Source organism: Pongo abelii, chromosome 6, assembly GCF_028885655.2.
Source record: "Pongo abelii isolate AG06213 chromosome 6, NHGRI_mPonAbe1-v2.0_pri, whole genome shotgun sequence".
Classification (NCBI taxonomy): Eukaryota; Metazoa; Chordata; class Mammalia; order Primates; family Hominidae; genus Pongo; species Pongo abelii.
Window position 1 is genome coordinate 146,306,210 of NC_071991.2, and position 23,386 is coordinate 146,329,595.

General features: G+C 39.4%; 1 protein-coding gene across 5 annotated transcripts in view; it reads left to right on the forward strand.

Moving 5' to 3' along the window:
- The window catches only part of CUL1 (cullin 1), a 102,243-nt gene that overhangs the window by 35,693 nt on the left and 43,164 nt on the right, over positions 1-23,386 (forward strand). For all 5 annotated transcript variants that reach the window (XM_054559108.2, XM_054559107.2, NM_001135479.3 and 2 more), the window contains 2 exon segments: positions 19,876-20,050; positions 22,917-23,084. In XM_054559108.2, coding sequence (XP_054415083.1) covers positions 19,876-20,050; positions 22,917-23,084 — 343 coding nt within the window.

Sequence of the window (23,386 nt, forward strand, 5' to 3'; positions counted from 1 at the left end):
TTTGTGGTTGCTGTAGCAGGGAGGTGGGTTATTACACAGCATAAATATTTATCTTGACTTTTCAACTCAAAATGGTGAAAGAAGGGAATTTTGGAAAAGCCAAAAAAAAAAAAAAGAAAAGAAAATGACAAGAGCATCTGCAGACAGAAAAATCCACTTTAGTTAACTTGGTTTTCAGCCGTTTCTCAAAGACTTGGTTTTTCTCCTAAAGTTTTAGCCTTGAGCCATCACTCTCCACTGTGAGTCTGTCTGTTAAGCGCTTCCAACTATTCACTTCTAGTTTTCTATGATGTCTTTCATGTGTATAGTTACCATGCAGCAACTGTGTGTGTGTGTGTGTGTAAGTCAGAGTCTCACTCTGTCAACCCAGGCTGGAGTGCAGTCATGGGTTCATGGCTCACTACAGCCTTGAGCTGGGGTCAGGTGATCACCCCACCTCAGCCTCCAAGTAGCTGGGACCACAGGCGCACACCACTACATCTGTCTAATTTTTGTATTTTTTGTAGATGCAGGGTTTCACCATGTTGCCCAGGCTGGTCTCAAACTCCTGGACTCAAGTTATCCGCCCACCTGGGCCTCCCAAAATGCTGGGGTGACAGGTATGAACCACTGCACCTGGCCTGTTTTTCTTTTGCAATAAAATACATAGAATAAAATTCTATGCAGGTGGGTAAATAATACCAGGTTTCTTTACTTTTGAATTTGAAATAGGTATCGGCATTTCTTATTCAATTTATTGACACCGCTATATTTCAGGTGTTGTGCTTAGGTTGGAACACAAACATGGGTCCTGGCTAGAGGAGAGGCATTTAAGGGGATGCAGTGAAGTATGAGGGTCCGGCCTAGCTCGTGCAGGTGTCAGGTCACCTGTTGGAGGTTTCTGTTCATTGTTCTGGGCTCCAGACCTACCTGTGTCTTGTTTCCAGGTCAGGTACCTCAGATTCATAATTTTACCTTCCCTTGGAATCAGTTTAAACTTTCATGTTGATGTCTTTTTTTTCTCTCTACCTGAATAAATGTTCATAAACTTTGAAGTTTCTATTTGTCTTCCTGTACATTGCTGTGGCCTGAATCAGTTTGTTCTGTTCCTTAGCCTGTTTTTTCCAGTCTTCTTTTCCCCCACTAGCACCGTAAGAATCTCATCCGTATTTGAGAATGAGATTGGTTGATTTGAGAATCATTCATTCATATTTGAGAATGAGATTAGTCTTGGTTGCTCTCAGTAAGTCATAACGTAAGCACATTCAGAATTCACATTTAATCGTCTATTTTGATATTTAGTGATAACGTTCATGATTGTTGGGGGTCGGGGCACTTTTTCACCCAAGTCAATCTGCTGAGCCCTTGGAGCCTGCGGCTGTGCTTTGCAGGGACACCGTGCCAGGACACGCTGGTCTCTGCTGCAGCTCTGCACCTGCCAGTTGAGCAGTCCCGTCTTGGCTGCCACCACCACTCTTTTCAGGTCCACACTCTGACCATCGCCTTCCCTTCCATAGGAGCTGCGCTGCAGGGGAGTGCTCAGGTGGCAGCCTTCCTGCTTCGCCTGCTCACTGCAAAATTCTCTCCTTTATAGAAAACCAAAATTTCAAAGAACAGTAGATCACACAGAAGGAATAACAGATTGTCTTCAAAGTAGATTAATGATGATCCATGTCTGTTTTAGAATAACCATCCATCCCAACAAATGTGTTTGGACACTTTTCATCTTGCACTCTTAATTTAGGAGTCTTACATTAATCTGATTCTGCTCACCTAATGAGCATGGCTTACATCAAATGAACCTAAACATAGAAAGTTTTCATATTTTTCAGATGTAATCTATCCTTCTCTGTGTGTGTGTGTGTGTGTGTGTGTGTGTGTATATATATATATGTTTATCCATACTTTTAGCATAAGTCTGTAAAAGGACATACTGGTTCACAGAAAGAAGAAATGCAAATAGTAAGCATATGTAAAAATGTTCAACCTTATAACTGTTAAATGAAGAATTAGGCCAGCCATGCTCATGCCTTTAATTCCCAGAATTTGGGAGGCTAAGGCAGGTGGATTACTTGAGATCAGGAGTTTGAGACCAGTCTGGGCAACATAGCAAAACCTTGTCTTTAAAAAAAAAAAAAAAAAAAAAAAAAAGCCAGGTGTGGTAGTGCATGCCTGTAGTCCCAACTACTCAGGAGGCCGAGGCAGGAGAAACACTTGCGCCTGGGAGGTCGAGGCTGCAGTGAGTCATGATCGCACCACTGCACTCCAGCCTGGGCAACACAGTGAGACCCTGTTTTTACCTATCAGGTTGAAAAACGTTGTTAAGAAATGACTATTACAGCCAGTGTTGGCAAGGAGACCAAGCTCTACAGTGCAGGCAGAAATGTTAGTTTGCTATGATCTTTCTGGAGGGAAATTTAGAAATATATTTTTTTGTTTTGAGATAGAGTCTTGCCCTTTCACCTAGGCTGGAGTGCAATGGCACAGTCATAGCTCAGTGCAGCCTCCAACTCCTGGACTCAAGTGATTCCACCCCCCACCCCACCTCAACCTCCTGAGTAGCTGGGACTGCAGGCGCACACCACCACACCTAATTTTTTATTTTTTGCAGACATGGAGTCTTGCTGTGTTGCCCAGGCTGGTCTTGAACTCCTGGCTTCAAGCAATCCCTCCCACCTTGGCCTCCTAAAGTTGTGGGGTTATAGGCATGAGCCACACAAGCCTGGCCTTTCTAGAGACATAAAAATGTACTGTGGCCCAGCAATTTATTTTTTAAACTTTATCCTAAGGAAATAGTTGTATTCAAAATTGCATATGCAAGGCTCTTCAGCACATTTTAATAATAGGAAACAATGGAAAACAACCTCAGTCTTCAATATTAAGGATAACTATAAACTGCTATTAAAAATGCAGTGAAGACCGTTGACATGGAATAATGTTCATAATATATTGCTGTGGGAAAGCAGGATATGAAGTGGTATGTGAATTGTGAACCATCAGCACACGCTCCTGCTTTTGAAAAAGTTTATGTACACCATATGGAAAGGATCTGTCCCTTACAAGGTGGTGGACTTACATATGAGTTTTTAAAAATTGCTCTTCTTTGCCTTCTAGATTTTCGTATAGAGCATGCATTTAAAAGTGTAGTTTATTAGTTTGCCTTTTGCAAATGTTAATTAAGCCTAGTTTGCAAAGTTCTTGCTATCTTTTACTACTGACCTGGTACTATTAAAATCATTCTTAGGATTGAGAAATTGTTTATCTATCTTAAAGTAAGACCCTGTAGAAATTATGAGATTGCATACTTGTCACAAGTGATTTTTTTTTTTTTTTTGGTGAGAGTGGGCAGTTAGTATAAATATGGCATGTTCTTCAGCTATTTTTCAAAGTTTGATTCACGGTATATATACTCAGAGTACTTTGAACATTATGTAACACATTTTAATCAATTGCAATTAGTTTTTGCTTTCGAAGTATGCTATTAGATGTGAATTTATTTGCTTTGTATGGGATATTTCTTTTCAGAAATGCACATACCAACAGACTGGACAGGACTTTATTCTTTTATAACTACAGACGGATTATACAGGATAGTATGTGAGCCTGCTGTTCTGCCATTTGGTACAGGTTAACTTGTTAATGTGTGAAGATAGGAAGTACTATATATATGTGTGTGTTTATTTATTTATTTATTTATTTATTTATTTATTTTCAGAGGGCGCCTCGCTCTGTTGCCCAGGTTGGAATGCAGTGGTGCGATCTTGGCTCATTGCAACCTCCGCCTCCTGGGTTCAAGCGATTCTCATACCTCAGCCTCCTGAGTGGCTGGGATTACAGGTGCGCACCACCATGCCTGGCTAATTTTTGTATTTTTAGTAGAGACGGGGTTTCATGTTAGCCAGGCTGGTCTCGAGCTCCTGACCTCAAGCAATCTGTTCACCTCGGTCTCCCAAAGTGCTGGAATTACAGGGGTGAGCCACCACACCCAGCCTAGGAAGTACTGTATTTTTAATAAAACTTTTAGTGCAGAGTCTTTCCATGTGATTTTAATAGAAGTTACTTGTTTAAATTTCCACTTCTTAAGTCGCATTTGGGAAACAAGTGGTAGTAGGAAATGATTCTGTTCTGTTTAGTTTTGCTTCTTTGATTGAATTGACTTTTCTTTTAGCTAATGAGAATGGTTGGAGTTTGGCAATAACTAAAAGTCAAGAATTGATTCCCCAGGTGTGTTCACTTCAGAAATAAGGCATGGTGCTGTGGGTAACAGAGACATTTGAGAATACTGGCTCCGTCACCCCGCTGCTCACTTTATATTACATTAGTAGTAGATGCTGAACTCCGGGAAGGCAGTCTGTTGGTGAAGCCTAAGTCACACACACGGTGCCTGGCACTGGGCAGGTGCCCAGAGGGTGTCTGCTTGCTGAAAAGTGAGATGTGAAGCTTTGCATCTAATAGGACCCTTTCACAGTGACTTGCCCCTGCCCATCAGTACAGAAGCATGCCTTGGCAGACGTTTCTAGGATGACAGAAGAGTTGTAGGACCTGTTTTGGAGGCTGAACCAGGCTTGGCTCTTGAACATAAACCCCTGTACCACCTTACACCATTTCCCCACCTGCCTGCGGAGGAGGCCCCAGATACCTGCTTACGTTCTCACCTGCTTTCTGGCCAAAGAAGCTCTCAGAGGACCTTCAGCAAAGAACCTCAGAGTTTTAAAAGTCAAATGTATGGGTTTGTTAGAGTCTATGGCTGCCTTAGTATAAAATAGCTAATCTGTTGTCTGCTGAATGAAACTTCTATTTTATTGCCTTGCAGACTTTTTATTTTTTATCTCTGATGTTTTTGCTTTTTCTTATTTCATCTTAATTCGTATATTTAACTTGTCCTCATACTGTTTTAATTTTTTTTCCTTTAAGAATAACTTTAGATGTGACCATTTTTCTCCTAAAGATTAGTCATAGTTCGTTTTTCTACTCTTCTAAAGTAAATGATTTACGAATACTTAATTTGTGTGCATGTTGGGGCAACAGGTGGTGAGTGTGGCATTGTGGGGGCGGCGGGTTAGGGGAGCAGCAGGAGCCCAGACATAGAGAGCAGCCGGGAGGCTCCGGCCCTGTCCTTTCACACAGGCGCCCTTCAGGGCTCATTCTTCAGGAAAATGGCACACCTCATAATTCAGGAATACGTCCATTTTACAGTCCTTCCTTGAACATGGGGAATTCTCCCCTTCCAGATAATACACTTGAATTATCCCAATAGCTCTTTTTCCTCAGGTCTCATACCAGTGAGGTGTGAGGAGGGGCTGGTGGCCTGGACAGATCTCCCTCAGGCAGCTTCTGATCACATGAAGAGCCTGCTCGTTCCATTTCTGATAACATTTCTCCATATAGTTCAGTTGATTTAAAGCTGAGATAAAAATACTGTGAAGCTAAGACTGTGTGTCATCAGAGCTATATAAGATCTGCTTTCACTCCTGCCTCTGCTGACTCAGCCTGGATTCAAAGCACAGTTGATCCTGTTCTTTAGGCGAAGGTGCCCTAAACCGGGGGCACCTCTCGGGCTGCCATGTAAACTTTGTGTCCATTGAGCACCTTTTTATATGCACCATTTGTATGTCATCTTTTGTAAAGTGTCCAAGTCTTTCGCCTCCTGTTTTTTCCATTTTTGGGATATTTTGCTTTTTGTTAGTTTTAGTTCTTTATATGTCAAGGATACCAGTGTTTTGTCAGATATATTTTGCTAATGTTTTCTTCAAGTCTGAGGCTTGCTAATCATTTTCTTAATGGTGTCTTTGAGTGAGCAAATGTTTACTTTGGGGAAACCTAATTTATTGGATTTATTTTATTTTTGCAGTTATTGCCTCTGTGACATAAGAAACCTTTGCCTAGATCTCAAATATATTTTGTGTTTTCCTCATAAGATTTATGATTTGGGCATTTACTTTTAGACCTGTGATCCACCTGGAGTTAACTTTTGTATGTGGTGTACAGTAAGGCTTGAGGTTAAATTTCCCCTGTGTGGATATCCAATTATTCCAGTGTCATTTTTTGAAAAAAACTTTTCCTCAGTGGGCTGTCAACTTCTTATCAATTTCTACCCCAAAAGTTGATTGATGGGAATGGTATTGAATTTTTTTAATGGCTTTTTTTTTTTTTTTTTTTTTTGAGACAGAGTTTTGCTGTTTTTGCCCAGGCTGGAGTGCAATGGTGCAACCTTGGCTTACTGCAACCTCCACCTCGCAGGTTCAAGCGATTCTCCTGCCTCAGCCTCCTGAGTATCTGGGATTACAGACACACGCCACCACGCCTAGCTAATTTTTTTGTATTTTTAACAGAGACAGAGTTTCACCATGTTGGCCAGGCTGGTCTTGAACTCCTGACCTCCAGTAATCCACCTACCTTGGCCTCCCATAGAGCTGGGATTACAGGTGTGAACCATTGTGCCCGGCCTTAATGTCTTTGAGATCTAATTCACATAGCATACAATGCACTCATTTAAAGTGTACATTTCAATAGTTTCTGGTATATTCACAGATAATGTTCAACTGTCACATTCAATTTTAGAAGATTTTCATCATCTCAAAAAGAAACCCTGTGCCCTTTAGTTGTCACTTCCTTCTTACCCCTACCTTCTACTAATGTACTTTGTTTCTATAAATTCACCTATTCTAAACATTTTGTATACATGTAACTATATGATATGTGGTGTTATGGACTTAATTGTGCCCCTCCTCCATTCATATCTTGAAGCCCTAACCCCCAGTATATTTGGATGGTATTTGGAGGTAAGGCTCTTTGGGGGAATAATTAAGGTTAAATAAAATCGTGAGGGTGGGGCCTTACCCTGATAGGATTGGTGTCCTTATAAGAAGAGGAAGAGACACCAGAGAGCTCTCTCTCCACATACACAGAGGAAAGGCCATGTGAGGACACAGCGAGAAGGCGGCCGTCTGCAACCCTGGAAGAGAGCCCTCAACAGAAACCAACCCTGACAGTACCTTGAGCTCGGACCTCTAGTCTCCAGAACTGTGAGAAAATAAATTCCTGTTGTTTAAGCCATCTAGTCTGGTATTTTGTTATGGCAGCCTAAGCCGACTAATACATGTGGTCTTTTGTGACTGGCTTTCTTCCATTTAGTATAATGTTTTCAAACTTCATCCATGTTGTAGCATATGTCAGTACTTCATTTTTATGATAAAATAAGATTCCATTCTGTGGATATACCACATTTTGTTTATCCATTCATCAGGTGATGGACAGTTGGGTTATTTCCACCTTTTACTATTACAAATAGTGCTGCTGTAAATATTTGTGTACAGGTTTCTATGTAGACATGTTTTCATTTTTCTTAGATGCCTACAAGTGTGATTTCTGGGTCAGATGGTAACTGTGTGTTTAACCATTTGCAGAACTGCCAAATTATTTTCCAAAGTGGCTGCATTATATTACTTTCCCACCAGCAGTGTATGAGGGTTCCAGTTTCTCCACATTCTGGCCAACACTTGTTGTGTTGTGTTGTATTTATTTATTTATTTACTTACTTACTTATTTTGAGACAGAGTCTTGCTGTCATTCAGGATGGAGTGCATGCGAGATCTCAGCTCACTGCAACCTCCTCCTCTTAGGTTCAAGCGATTCTCCTGCCTCAGCCTCCCGAGTAGCTGGAACCGCAGGTGCGCACCACCATGCCCAGCTAATTTTGGTGTTTGTAGTAGAGACAGGGTTTCATCATGTTGGCCAGGCTGGTCTCGAACTCCTGGCCTCAAGTGATTCTCCTGCCTCAGCCCCCCAAAGTGCTGGGATTGCAGGCATGAGCCACCACATCTGGCTCAACATGTGTTATTTTCTGACTTTTTGATTCTAGCCATCCTAGTGGGAATGAAGTAGTATCTCGTTGTGGTTTTGATGTGCACCCTTATTGAAAATCAGGTCCACAGACTCATGAGTTTATTACCGTTATTTTGTAGTAAGTTTTGAAATTGTGATGTTTGAGTCCTCCAACGTTGTTCTTTTTGAAGATTATTTTGGCTCTTTTGAGTCTCTTGAAATTCTATATGTATTTTGGAATCAGCTTGTTAACTTCCTACAATGAAGCCAACTGGGATTCTGATAGGGATTACATTGAATCTTTGGATCAATTTGGGGAACACATTAGTCTGTTCTCATACTGCTAATAAAGATATACCCGAGACTGGGTAATTTATAAAGGAAAGAGGTTTAATGGACTCACAGTTCCACATGGCTGGAGAGGCCTCACAATCATGGTAGAAGGCAAAGGAGAAGCAAAGTCATGTCTTACATGGCAGTAGGCAAGAGAGCTTATGCAGGGAAACTCCCATTTATAAAACCATCAGATTCTATGAGACTTTTCACTACCACGAGAACACTATCTGGGGAAACTGCTTTCATGATTCGGTTATCTCCACCTGACCTTGCCCTTGACACATGGGGATTATTACAGTTCAAGGTGCTATTTGGGTGGGGACACAGCCAAACCATGTCAGAGAGTATTGCCATTTTAATTCTTAAATCTTTCTACCTTTTCTGGTTTTTTTTTTTTTTGAGTTGGAGTCTCACTCACTCTGTTGCCCAGGCTGGAGTGCAGTGCATGTTCTTGGCTCACTGCAGTCTCTGCCTCCCTGGTTCAAGTGATTCTCCTGCCTCAGCCTCCTGAGTAGCTGGGATTACAGACATGCACCACCACGCCCAGCTAATTTTTGCATTTTTAGTAAAGACTGGGTGTTTGACCATGTTGGCCAGGCTAGTCTCAAACTCCTGACCTCAAGTGATCCACCTCCCTCAGCCTCCCAAAGTGCTGGGATTACAGGCATCAGCCATCATGCCCAACTCTTTTTACCTTTTCTGATATAAGTATTTGAAAGTATAAATTTCCTTGTAAGGATTTTTAGCCTCGTTTCACAAATTTTGATATGTTGTATCTTCATTATCATTTAATTCAAAATACTTTATTTGACCTTTGAATTATATAGAAAGATATTGTTTAGAAATATTGGATTTTCCCAGGTAGCTTATTGTTACTAATTCCTAATTATAATTCCGTTTTGATCAGAGAACACACTGTATAATTTCAGTCCTTTTAAATGTATTGAAACATGTTCAGTGGCCCAGAAAATAGCCTATCTTGATGAATGTGCCATGTACTCTTGAAAAGAATGTGGAATCTGCAGCTGTTGGCTGTAGATGGTGATGTGCTGGAGCTGGATCAGATCAGCTTGCGGGAGATGATTGTGCCCATCTCTCCCCATCTCCCTGTGTGATATTGTCCTGTTGGTAGCTTGCATCTGCCATGGTGGGAACCTTATACAATAGACATCTACAGAGGCTACAAATCAGGGCTTTTCTTTTTTTCTTTTCTCCCCCGTCAGAGAGCCAATTTACCAGTATACCACTGGGTGTAGAATGTTACAACTGCCCATACAGATCATCCAAGTTGTGATTGATATTTTTCCTGTGGTCTAGTTGCTGAGAGGAATGTTGAATCTTATCCTATGATTGTGAAATTGTCTCCTTTACCCTTTAATTCTGTCAAATTTTCATATGTTTTAAGCCAGGTGTGGTGGCCCACACCTGTAATCCCAGCACATTGGGAGGCCAAGGCGGGCAGATCACCTGAGGCCAGGAGTTCAAGACCAGCCTGGCCAACATGATGAAACCCTGTCTCTACTAAAAATACAAAAATTAGCCGGTCATGGTGGTGGGCGCCTATAGTTACTCTGGAGGCTGAGGCAGGAGAATCGCTCGAACCCGGGAGGTGGAGGTTTCAGTGAGCCGAGATCTCACCACTGCACTCCAGCCTAGGTGACAGAGCAAGACTCCATCTCAAAAAACAAATATTTTTTCATATATTTTGAAACTCTATTGTTAGACAAAAATACATTTGCGAATATGTCTTTTAAGTACATTTATTATGAAATGTGTCCCTTTTTATCCCTGGTAGTAATTTGTTGTCTGATACTTATAGCTTCTTTAGCCTCTTTGTATGCTTAATGTTTGCATGATAATCTTTTTCCATCCATTTGCTTTCAATTTATATGTATTTTTATATTTAAATTGTGTCCTTCATGTCAACATATAGAGCAGTCTTACTGCTTTGCCCCTTCTGACCATCTCTGTCTTTTAACTGTAGTTTTAGCCCATTAACATTTGTTATAATTATTAATAGATTAATTTTAGGCCTACCATTTTGTTTTTTTTCTCCCCTTAAAAATTTTCTTTGTTCTTGCTTTCCACCCTTCTTTAGGATTATTTGAAATTTTTTTATAGTTCCTTTTTAATATATTTGTTGATTGTTTCTGCAGAGTGTGTGTGTGTGTGTGTGTGTGAAAGAGAGAAGAAGGAATAAGATTGCTCTAAGGATATAATACACATTTTTCTTTCTTAACATTCTACTTAGAGTTAAGATTGTATGACATCATAGAAAATGTAGAGGAATTGTGGTTGTATAGTTCCATTTACTACTCCTATTTCTCTCCTTTATATTACCTCTACATATGTTTTTAAACCCACAAGATGATATTATAAATTTTTATTTTAAACCATCCTTTGTATTTTAAAGAATTAAGAAAAGTATATTTACCCAGATACTTACTGTTTCTACTGCTCTTCATTCCTTCCTAAAGATGCAGGATTCTATTGTAGTGTCAGTTTGCTTCCACCCAAAATGCAGGTCTGTACTATGAATTCCCTTAGTTTTATTTTACCTGAAAATAGCATTATTTTGCCTTCATCTTTGAAGGATATTTTCACTGGCTATAATTACTTTTTTTCTTTCAGCATTTTTTTTCTCTTTCACCACTTAAACGTGTTATTGCAGTGTCTTCTGGCCTTTGAAGTTTTTGATGAGAAGTTACTGGTCATGTGAATTCTTTTTCTGTGTTACGTTATTTTTCCCTGTCTGCTTTCAAGAATTTTCCCCCTTTGGTTTTCTAGAAGTTTTCATCTTTTTTTCCTCTCAAGAGTTGATCATTTCTGTTGGTCTCTCTGCAAACCCATGACTCTTGTCTTTATTTTACTGTCAAGACCATCCAATGAGTAATTTATTCTAGATTTCCTGGTATTTCAGTTCTAGAATTTTTATTTTGTTCTTTTTGATGGTTTCTATTTTTGTGCTGCAATTTTCATTGATTATGAACATATTTTTCTATATCTTTTATTAGAACTATAATAGTTGCTTTAGAGTCTTTGTCTCGTAATTCCAACATTTGGGTCAACTACAGCTGGTCTCTGTTGATTGTCTTTTGTCTTGAGAGTGGATCTCATTTTCCTGTTTCTTTTACATCAACAATGTTGGACTGTGCCATTCCCTTCTTCCAACACTAGGCCACTTTTCAGTACACACCTCCTTTTGGTGGTTTTCTGGTGCCTTCAAGATCATTGTTTTAATATTTTTTATAGAGTTCATCGTGATTTGCCAGAAATGTGGTTAGGTACTTTGGTACTTTTAAAATTGGAATCATGGTTTAAGTAATTGAAAGTTTCAGAGGCTCCATAGTGACTATTAGGATGAAGATGGACTGGAGGTAGGGGGTAGAAAGGAGATGTGTTCTCTCTTCGCAGGAAATCAATAATTTATGCAAACGTTGATTGATCAAAGAACAAAACAAGCATATGACTTAAAGACATGTACATATTCAGCTAAAAATGAAGAACTAACTCTAGAAACAGTTAAAGATGGTTCCCACTATGGGTGGGGAGGGTTGGATCATAAATTCTGGCTTGTTCTTCAGTTGTTTTGCTTGTTTCATCTCTTCAATTTACATATACGTTGAACCTAAATTGTCACAAGCAGGAAGTCTCCTAACCACTATCATCTAATGCTTTCCATTCCTGACTAGATAATGGTGAGGAGTGATGCTAATTTGGGAATGAATGTGATGTTAAACTGAGTAGAAACTTTAAAACACCTTTTAAGAGGTGTTCGTTTCGTTTCAATTGTGCCTCTCAATCTGTTTTGTGAGGCCCCTTGCCTGTGTGTGTGTGAGGTCCTCTCCGAGGGGTGGGCTTGGAGGAGGAAGTAATGGTGGGGAGGGGCAGTGTTCTGGGCACTGAGCTTTCCTTCACAAAGAACACTTGGTGAGAATGAAAGGATTCTGTGGACAAAAGTTTGAAACCCCTAGCCCTGCTCTCTAGAAGCAACTGCTACATTGATTCATTGATTCGAGTGCATTTGCAAAGTCAGTGCACATAGTATGGTAGCTGGCCAGGTATCAGTGATGACCTAGTCATCATCATTGCATCAATGCACACTTGAGTGCAGCCTTGTTCTTTCTGTCAGCAAATTATTTAAGGACCATTGTAAGAATCTGCCCTGAAAGAACAAACCTTTGGATATCAAGAAAGCTCAGGATCAGACTTAGAAAATGGATGGGCACAGATTAGGAGAAAATCCTGGAATTAGCCTTGGACTACTACTAAGGAGTGCTAACATACTTAGTGGCTCAGAGGACAACGTTATATGGAAAAACACAGACATCCTTAGTAAGAGTCATAATGATTCAGAATGGACTCTGTAAAACCATTTTGGCAATGTCCTAGCCAATCTATGTAGCTTTTCTTTATCCACTTACAAGGATGTTAGGATAAATCTGTTTAAGTCTGAAACAGGTGATTCTTTAGTAAGTAAAAGTAAAAATTCCATCTGATGAAAATGCATTCTAGTTGGCAGCATTTTCTTTTCTTAGATATACTTAAGGATACATGTTACGATTGATGTCTTAGCTGAAATTTGATAAATATATTGCAGTCTTTTTAACCACCATCTATTCCATGACATTGTTAAAAGCTGCGTACTCTATCTTCAGGTGGATCCGAGAGTGAGTTTAACTAATTCCCTTTGTTTGACAAATAACTTGTTACAAGTGTTTTGCCATTAGGAGCAATGCTGTGATAGTTTGCTAGCTAAGTATTTGTACACTTCCGTGATGATTTCCCCGTGATAAATGCTTATGAATATAATTGCTGTATCAAAAGGAATGCCCTTGTTGAAGGCTTTTGAATATTTCCAGATTTTACTTCAGAAACGGTGTAATTGTGTACACTCTTAAGCATATGGAAGCTCCCATTTTCCTGCACTTTAGCTATCATTGGGTTTGTTTTTTAGAAAACCTTTGTTAATTTAGTAGCTGGGAAGCCATAGATTGCCAAGGAACAGAAGTCAGGCTGAACTAAATAACCTAAAACATCCTGGAACCAAGCACCTAAAACTGGGTGCTGTGTGAAATACAGCAAAGTGTAATCCTCTGCACAAAAGTAAGAGGGAATTCCCAGGTGTCTGAAGAAAAGAGAGCTGAAAATGAAGGCGCTAACCATTGTGAGCCTCTGTGTGGCAGCATAAGGACTTGAGCAAGGTAGGCTGGCTGGTAGGGGTCACACAGAAAAGGAAACAAAGCCTTACCCCCTGGCTGGGAGGGGCTGAGAGCTGATGTTTCCATGGAAACCTGGAAGACAGAAGCCTAAATACCCTTAAGTGTATAGGTGAACTGAAAAAAATAATAATCATCGATCTGCTCTCCCAGGAAAGGAACTACCTAAGGATTTAAGCTGAGCTCTGGATATAAGGAGAGTGGGGAAATTTGTCTTTAGAATCAAGGAGCAAAAAACACTACGGAAAACAAGACAGGTTTTTAAAAGAGAAATTCTATAAATGTAAAATGAAGTCATTAAAATTAAACAGTAAATTTGACACAACTGAAAGAGAATCACTTAACCAGATGGCAGATCAGAAAAAGTTAGAAAGTTCGAACAAAGATAAAGTGATAGAAGATCATTGAAGACTTTCAGCCAAGGTATAGAAGGTAACATGAAAATATCTCACATACACGTAATAGAAGAGCTAGGAGAAAATAGAAAGGCGATCGGAAATATTTGAAGAGGTAATAGAATCTTCCAGAATTGTTGCAAGGTAAAGTGGGCATGTCATATTTTAAGGTAATTAACCATTTCAAGAATGTATAACTCCAAAATAAAATAAGAGCTATAAGGGAACAAGTAAACTACCATTCCAGTAGAAGGGGAAAGGGAGGAAAACCAGAAACATAGAAAGAGAGTTAAAATAGAAAATACAAAATAGGATCGTAGAAATTAATCCAAATAACAGTATAAAACAGTTTATCTAAAACCAAACTCTATCAGATAATATTAGACTCAGTTTTTTTAAAAAGTCAATTATGCTGTGGTGGTTTACAGTAGACACACCAAGACACAGAAACAAAGGTAGAAAATAAAGGGCTGGAACAAAGACATTTAAGGAAAATTCTAACCGAAAGATAGGTATAATAATATCAGATACAATAAGTTTCTAAGGCAATATTGTTAGGAATAAACGTGGTTACTTCCTAATGATAAAAGGTACAGGTTACCAGGAATATAATTTCAAATATGTATATTAGTTAACACTGCCTCAAAATATGGCAGATATTTTAGAGAATTATAAGATAAATTGATAAAACCATTGGGAGATTTCACCAAAAATTTCTTGGTAATTAATAAGCAGACAAATCAGAAACAATATAGAAGATATGAAAAATAGAGTTGACCAGCTCTAGTGGGTCCCTGTATCCAACAGTTAGAGATGGGCATTACTTTTAGGCACGTGAAGTAATGGCCCACCCTGTTCTGGCCCAGCAGAAATTACATACTTGGCAACAAGTCTCATCACATTTTAAATAAACTATCAAAAAGATAACGTTCTCATGTTTCTGCAATTTAATTTTAAAATGAAATTAAATTTTTTTGAAGGTAAAATACATTTTGGAAATCTAAACTTTAACTCTTAGAACGAACAGGAAAAGAGAAAATATGACTGAATGATAAGGAAAATATATACACATCAGATTTATGTGATGCAGCCAAGTGGCATGTAGAAGAAACTCTAGTATAAGTTTTTCCTATACTTTCCATGTAGTATGAACATTTTATATAAGTATTTTAAATGCTTATTTAAAAAAAGAAATTACAAAGTTAACCAAAACAAGGATTTGTAGAGAAAAGGCATATGTAAGGAAAGAAGTAGGCTGGGCGTGGTGGCTCACGCCTGTAATCCCAGCATCTTGGGAGGCAGAGGTGGGCAGATCACCTGAGGTCAGGAGTTCGAGACCAGCCTGACCAGCCTGACCAACATGGAGAAAGCCCGTCTCTACTAAAAATACGAAAATTAGCCGGGCGTGGTGGTGCACGCCTGTAATCTCAGTTACTCAGGAGGCTGAGGCGGGAGAATCACTTGAACCTGGGAGGCGGAGGTTGCAGTGAGCCAAGATCGCACCACTGCACTCCAGCCTAGGCAACAGAGCAAGACTCCATCTCAAAAAAAAAAAAAAAAAAGTAAAAAGGTACAGAAATGAAATAAAGATACAGTAATGAAAATTATTAAAACGAAAAATAATTATTTAAAAAACCGACAAGCCTCTGGCAAAATTAATGATAAAAAGAATGGCTTTGAGGCGCCACACACTGCACCTATCTAAAACAGCAAACTTAATCCATAAATGCATGTGTCTGCTCCACCAACTGGCCATTCCCCCGTCTCTCTTTGGCCTTCCTACTCTCTGAGACACAACAATCTTGAGTTGAGGCCAGTTGATAACCCCCACAATGGCTTCAGAGTGTTCAAGTAAAATGAAGAGTTGCATGTCTCTCGCTTTAGATCAAAAGCTAGCAACGATTAAGCCGAATGAAGAAGGCATGCTGAAAGCTGAGATAGGCTAAAAGCTAGGCCTCTTGTGCTAAACAGTTAGCCAAGTTGTAAATGCTAAGGAAAAGTTCTTGGAGGAAATTAAAAGCGCTGCTCCAGTGAATGCACAAATGATAAGAAAGCGAAACAGCCATATTGCTGGTAAGGAGAAAGTTGGAGTGGTCTTGATAGAAGATCAAACCAGCCACAGCATTCCCTTAAGCCAGTGCCCTAATCCAGAGCAAGGCCCTAACTCTCTGCAATTCTGTAAAGGCTGAGAGAAGTGAGGAAGCTACAGAAGAAAAGCTAGAAGCTAGCAGAGGTTGGTTCATGCGATTAAAGAAAAGAAGCCATCTTTTATAATAGTAGTGCAAGGTGAAGCAGCAAGTGCTGATGGAGAACAGCAAGTTAGCCAGAAAATCTGGGATCATTGATGAAGGTGGCTGCGTAAACAAACGATACTCAATTTAGTCAAAACATCCTTCTATTGGAAGGAGATGCCACCTAGGACTTTTTTTTTTTTTTTAATTATACTTTAAGTTCTAGGGTACATGTGCACAACGTGCAGGTTTGTTACGTAGGTATACATGTGCTATGTTGGTTTGCTGCACCCATTAACTCGTCATTTACATTAGGTATTTCTCCTGATGCTATCTCTTCCCCAGCCCCCGCCCCATGACAGGCTCCGGTGTGTGATGTTCCCTGCCCTGTGTCCAAGTGTCTTCATTGTTCAATTCCCACCTATGAGTAAGGACATGCAGTGTTTGGTTTTCTGTCCTTGTGATAGTTTGCTCAGGATGATGGTTTCCAGCTTCATCCATGTCCCTGGTAAAGAACATGAACTCATCCTTTTTTATGGCTGCATAGTATTCCATGCCACCTAGGACTTTCATAAACTAGAGAGAAGTTAATGCTTGTGTCAAAGCTTCAAAGGACAGGCTGACTCTCTTAGGGGTGAATGTAGCTGGTGACTTTGTTGAAACGAGTGATCACTTACCATTCTGAAAATCCTAAGGCCCTTAAGAATTATGCTAAGTCAAGCCAATGTGGTGACACGTGCCTGTATTTTCAGCTTCACAGGAGGCTAAGGTGGGAGGATCACTTCAGACCAAGAATTTGAGGCAGTAGCCTGCTATGATCATGTCTGTGAATAGCCACTGCTTTCCAGCCTGGGCAGCGTAGTGAGATCCTGTCTCTTTAAAAAACAAAACAAAACAAAAAAAACTCTGTCTATGCCCTAGAAATGGATATTAAAACCATGGTAAACCACAGTATGAATGCACAGACGGCCAAGGTTGTGGTCGATGAAAACTCATGCATTACAGGGTGCTGGACAGCCGCTTTGTAGCACCAAGTTGGCAACTCTTAATAAAGTTAAACCCACCACTTTGGGAGGCCAAAGCAGGAGGATTGCTTGAGCCCAGGAATTTTGGACCAGCCAGGGCAACATAGCAAGACCCCATCTCTACAAAAAATTGTTTAAAAGGGCCTGGCAAGGTGGCTCACATCTGTAATCCTAGCAACTTCAGGAGGTCAAGGCAGGTGAATTGCCTGAGGTCGGGAGTTCAAGACCAGGCTGACCAATATGGTGAAACCCTGTCTCTACCAAAAATACAAAAATTAGCCAGGAATGGTGGCAGGCGCCTGTAATCCCAGCTACTCTGGAGGCTGAGGCAGGAGAATCGCTTGAACCCGGGAGGCAGAGATTGCAGTGAGCCGAGATTGCATCACTGCACTCCAGCCTGGGAGACAGAGTGAGACTCTGTCTCAAAAATATATATATATATATACCTCTCGTCACTTTGTCACTTAGTATTTCTGTGCTCCAAGAAACTTGTACATGTACTCAAGGAGACCTACTAGTTTTATTCTTTGCAGCTTTGTAAATACACAAAAAATAGGTACCTGCCAAAAGGACTATTAGCAAGGTCCACCACCAAGAGAGTTGATAAAGTACTGTAAATGTGCGTTACACAGTATATTACAGCTGCGGCTATGTCAGATATCATCAAAAACAAATGGCAGAGCAAATGTACATATTATAGTTTGTATAATTTAAAAATGTAGAACATGGCCAGGCGTGGTGGCTCACGCCTGTAATCCCAGCAGTTTGGGAGGCCGAGGCGGGCGGATAACCTGAGGTTGGGAGTTTGAGACCAGCCTGACCTACATGGAGAAACCTCATCTCTACTAAACATACAAAATTAGCCAGACGTGGTGGTGCCTGCCTGTAACCACAGCTACTCGGGAGGCTGAGGCAGGAAAATCGCTTGAACCCAGGAGGTAGAGGTTGTAGTGAGCCGAGATCACGCCATTGCACTCCAGTCTGGGCAACAAGAGTGAAACTCCATCTCAAAAAAACAAAACAAAATGTAGAACATGTGAAATATATTTGATACACATTTATCCAGCAAAATATAAAAACATAGGAATGATATATACCAAATCATAGTGCTATTTGCTAGGGTAAGAGGAAGGAGTGGGATGAAACAGGGAGAATATAGTGCTTCACTTGTAACCTGTAATATTTTATTTTCTCAAAAGTTGAGAGAGGCTGTAGGTGGAATATGAGACAAGTGTGGGAATGCAGTAAGATCTATCAAAACTGGGTCATGAATATACAGTAGTTGTTTATTGTAATCTGTGATTCTCTGTACAATTGAAATAGTTAATAATTTTTCATTGTTTTAAAATATAGTTCTTTGATTACTACCTAGATTGGTTGAGTATTTTATTAGGTTTCGGGGCATTAGTATATATTTATTTTACCTTTTAGATTTTCTGTGGTATATTTTGTTCATGTTTCCATAGAGATTCATTTTTTACTTGCTTTAAATTACCTTAATTTATTAAAGATAGTTTAAGGTATTTCATCTTAATCTACAATTTTGAATTTATTTATTTATTTATTTTTTGAGACAGAGTCTTGCTCTGTCGCCCAGGCTGGAGTGCAGTGGCACGATCTCAGCTCGCTGCAACCTCCGCCTCCCAGGTTCATGCCATTCTCCTGCCTCAGCCTCCCGAGTAGCTGGGACTACAGGCTCCTGCCACCACGCCTGGCTAATTTTTTGTGTGTGTTTTTAGTGGAGACGGGGTTTCACCGTGTTAGCCAGGATGGTCTCAATCTCCTGACCTCGTGATCCACCTGTCTCAGCCTCCCAAAGTGCTGGGATTACAGGCGTGAGCCACTGCACCCGGCCTGAATTCATTTTTTTGTATGATCTTACTTAGAAAGGGCCCCTCCAACCTGAGAATAGATAAGTGTTCACATATATATTCTTGGTTTTACTGTTTTAGCTTGTATATTTTAAATCTTAATCCATTTGTAATATGTTTTGGAATATAACATGGAATATTTAGAAATATCTTGCCCTCATGCCATTTATTAGATAATCTATCTTTTACCCGCTGTCTTGAAGTATCTTTATATAGTAAATTCTTAATTATACCAGAATATTGTTTTGTTCTGTTTTGTTGATCTTTCTGAGTATATCTTTCCGTTCATTTTATTCAATTAATAATACATGCAGATAAGCTCATCATATTTAAAGGATACAACAGAACACGGTGGTTCTCTGCCCTGCCTGTCCCCATCTTCTCATTCTTTGTGCTCCCCCTGCAGATGCAGCTGTTTTGCAATCAGCTGTGTCTGCTGTGGTTTATACATCTCTGTATTTCTCGGGAGTGTGTGGACACTGCTGCCATTCACTGATAAGTTTTAGATGTCCATGACTATTGTAATATAAGGACTTGGCTCTCTGAGTCATTTTAAAATACAGTTTGTGTTATTTCAATATTTAGAATCTGTGCCTCTGAAAAAGTTACAGCTGAGCATCATAATCGACAGTGCTTGTTAGCTTTTTGTTTTTCCTGGAGTCAGTAATTGCATTTTTCTTTTGGGACGGTTTTCCACAAAGTCAGTCACATTAGATAATTTAAAAGGTCCAGATTTTTTTATTGGCAACCTCCCTCCTGGAATGTTCCCTTCTCCAAGGTGTGGCTCTCAAGGCCTACCAACAACCTTGTGAATGGGGCTTGTTGACTTTTAGCTTTATGGATAGTGTGAATGGGATCTTTGTTCCATTCTAGTTTTTAACAGGTTTTGGTTGATATATTGGGAATGCATTGGTAATGAAATATAAGAAAATATGTTTATGTTAATGACCGTTAACATCTGTGATATATGTTGGTTTCCTTAACTTTTCTCCAAGTCATGTTTATAACTACTGTACTAGTGTTCACCAGTCAAACCAAGCACGAGGAGCTGGAGTTCCTCCTTCTAAGTCAAAAAAGGGGCAGACACCTGGAGGAGCTCAGTTTGTTGGCCTGGAATTATATAAACGACTTAAGGAATTTTTGAAGAATTACTTGACAAATCTTCTTAAGGTAAGATGTTTTATATATATACTGAGTATTCATAACAGGATATTAAAAAAAAGGACTGAAATAGTGGTTCTAACTTGTTAAATCTTTCACTGTCATCTGTTACTGTTTTAGACACTAACGTAGATGACAGTGTTTTGCTATTGCATAGTCTTTTACCTACTGTGAATATGAAATCACCATAAATTATATTCTGGGGTTTTGTTTTTTCGAGATGGAGATCTCACTATGTTGCCCAGGCTGGATTTTTGATCTTCTGGGCTCAAGTGATCCTTCCACTTTGGCCTCCTGAGTAGCTGAGACTCTGCAAATGCTCACCACCGTGCCCAGCTCATTCTGTTTTTTTAAAATTAAAAAGCTTTGATAACCTTTTAGCATAATAGTGCTTTCCTTAAATTACCAACCATTTTGGGTTTGGTTGTTAGAAATGATGAACTTTTTCATTTAAAGCAAATACGTATTCAAATTAATCTGCATTTTACTGTGAACCCAATGTGGTGTTCCCTATCAAGGTGTAGAAATAATTGTAAGGTTATTCAGTCTTGGAAACCATGTTTTTCAAATGTTATCTTGCTCTTTACACATGGTTGTGAAGTACTGTTTTTCTTTTCTTTTCCTTTTTTTTTTTTTTAAGACAGGGTCTTGTTCTGTCACCCAGGCTGGAGTGCAATAGTGCAGTCATAGGTCATTGCAGCCTCCAACTCCTGGGCTCAAACAATCCTCCCGCCTTAGCCTTCTGAGTAGCTAGGATTACTGGTATGTACCACCATACCCAGCTCCCAGCTAATTTTTAAATCTTTTGTAGAATCAGGGTCTCTTTATGTTGCCCAGGCTGGTCTCCAACTCCTGGGCTCAAGCAGTCCTCCACCTCCACTTCCCGAAGTGTTGGGATTACAGGTGTGAGCCACAGTGCCTAGCCATGATGTGTATTTCAAAACTGCTGTGAAATGGTGCTCGTGACTAGCATGAGTTTCACTGTGAATAACCATTTCCTTCTAGCATAGGTCCCTCCCACTCCAAGCCTTTGGTTGGGCAGTGGTGGAGTCTTTTCCCCTTTATCTCCCGCCTTTTTCTTCCTCGGTCTTCATCCTTTGTAGCAAAGGCAGTGTGACTCCCCTGTATCTAGCCACAAGGTGAGCAAGTGGGTCCTTCATCTGCTTCTACACTGTCACAGAGTGAAGACATCTATACTGTGAACCCAGGGAAATTTGCAGGAACTCTTCTGTGTATATATTTTAAATATTTTTTATTTACACAATGTGCAAAAATTTTTGCATGCTGCAAAATTGTTTTACCTAATTTATTTTTGCAAGCTAATTGAAAACTTTAAAACATCTTGCTAACAGACTGTATGTAGTTGGCTGGCCACAAGTTGTGACTAGTGTATTATTTTCATCTTCCCCAAATGGTGTTTCTAAGGCCTTGCTGAAGCCACTGTTCTTTTTATTCACAACACATCATAAAGTGAATGTTGTAATTAATTAATTATTCTTTAGTACTAAAGTAAGAAACAGTATATTGTGCTAAGTAAAAATGTTGATGACCATGCCATCAGTGATATTTTTGCATTTTAAAAAGGTGAAGTACCATCATCCAAAATAGCTTAGCTTTACATTTTAAAGTTCATTTCATATTGTTTAAATTTAAATGAACAAAATATTATTTGTATCAAGAGATGATCAGGTTTTTACATGGCTTGTTCGGTCACTCGTGTACCTTATACATGTGGAGTTTCCAGTCTGTTGTAGCCATTTAATTTTCATTGAAGACACTGAGGCTCAGAGAAGCCAGTGGGCTCGCCCCAGCCCTTCCTGCAGCCCTTCTGCCCCGACCTTCGTCTTTCGTGCTTCTCTGCTGCACACACCTAAATGGCAGTGCTGCCATAAAGTGCCATTAATGTTTTTAAAGGGTAAGGCTTACTTTGTAGATGCCATTAATCCCTAAGAAAAAATTTCAAGTTAGTCTCCTTCAAGTAAAAATTTGTGACTCAAGTTGTGGAAATCTGGATAAAAATAATTTTGGTAAATGCACATTTTCTTTTTGAGGGCTTGTTAAAGAAGAAATATTGTTATACTATTGTACTTACCTTATTTTTATAGATTACCACAAAAAAGTGTTTTTATGGTTTTTAAGTAAGTTTAAAGAAGGAAGAAGATGCATTTAAAAATTGAATAGTATTAGCCTCATTGTCTGAATTGCTAAATAGGACATGTTGATTTCTTTTTTTTGGGGGGAAGGGGGTCGGCGGAGTCTTGCTCTGTCGCCCAGGCTAGAGTGCAGTGGTGCGATCTTGGCTCACTGCAACCTCCGCCTCCTGGGTTCAAGCGAGTCCCCTGCCTCAGCCTCCCAAGTAGCTGGGACTACAGGCGTGTGCCACCACGCTCTGGCTAATTTTTGTATTTTTAGTAGAGAAAGGGTTTCACCATGTTGGCCAGGCTGGTCTTGAACTCCTGACCTCAAGTGATCTGCCCACCTTGGCCTCCCAAAGTGCTGAGATTACAGGTGTGAGCCACTGTACCCAGCCAATTTTTTTTAAAACAAATATCAAAAATACAGATGATTTTGAGGTACATTTCTTAATAAAAAGGAATTACCTGCATATCAAATGTTCAGGGTACTTTTTTGAGTGTGTTTGCATATTTAATACCATGTAAAATGTTCCAGTTTAATTTGAGATGAAAGAATTATTTTACTATATTCTTGTGAGTTTATATTTATTAGCATATTTTTGTATACAGAATAATTTAAAGAAGCCATCTAAAATCACATGTATGAATGTATTTTAATACAGTAGATGTTATTCACTTTTATTTTTAATTTATAATGTGACAAATTAGTCATCTTAAAGCTTTAGTTAACTTGTTTTTAGGATGGAGAAGATTTGATGGATGAGAGTGTACTGAAATTCTACACTCAACAATGGGAAGATTATCGATTTTCAAGCAAAGTGCTGAATGGAATTTGTGCCTACCTCAATAGACATTGGGTTCGCCGTGAATGTGACGAAGGACGAAAAGGAATATATGAAATCTATTCAGTAAGAGTTTTGTTTTAAAACGTTTTAAATTTGTTTTTGTTTTTTTTTAATGGCGAATTGTCTTTCAGTAAAAGAATCTAGGCAAATATTAAGCTTTTTTCAGAATAGTAAACTAATTTTCATTGTTTTATCAATAAATGTCCCTTAAATATTTTTTAGCAAGAACGTAGAAGAATGGGTAAATTGGAGTTCTAAAATACAATTTGCCCATTTCTGCATTTGCTTTTTAAAAATTTCTTCTTTAATTACCTGACCCTACCATCACAGTTTGCCTGGAACTGCCTGAGTTTTCGCACTGAAAG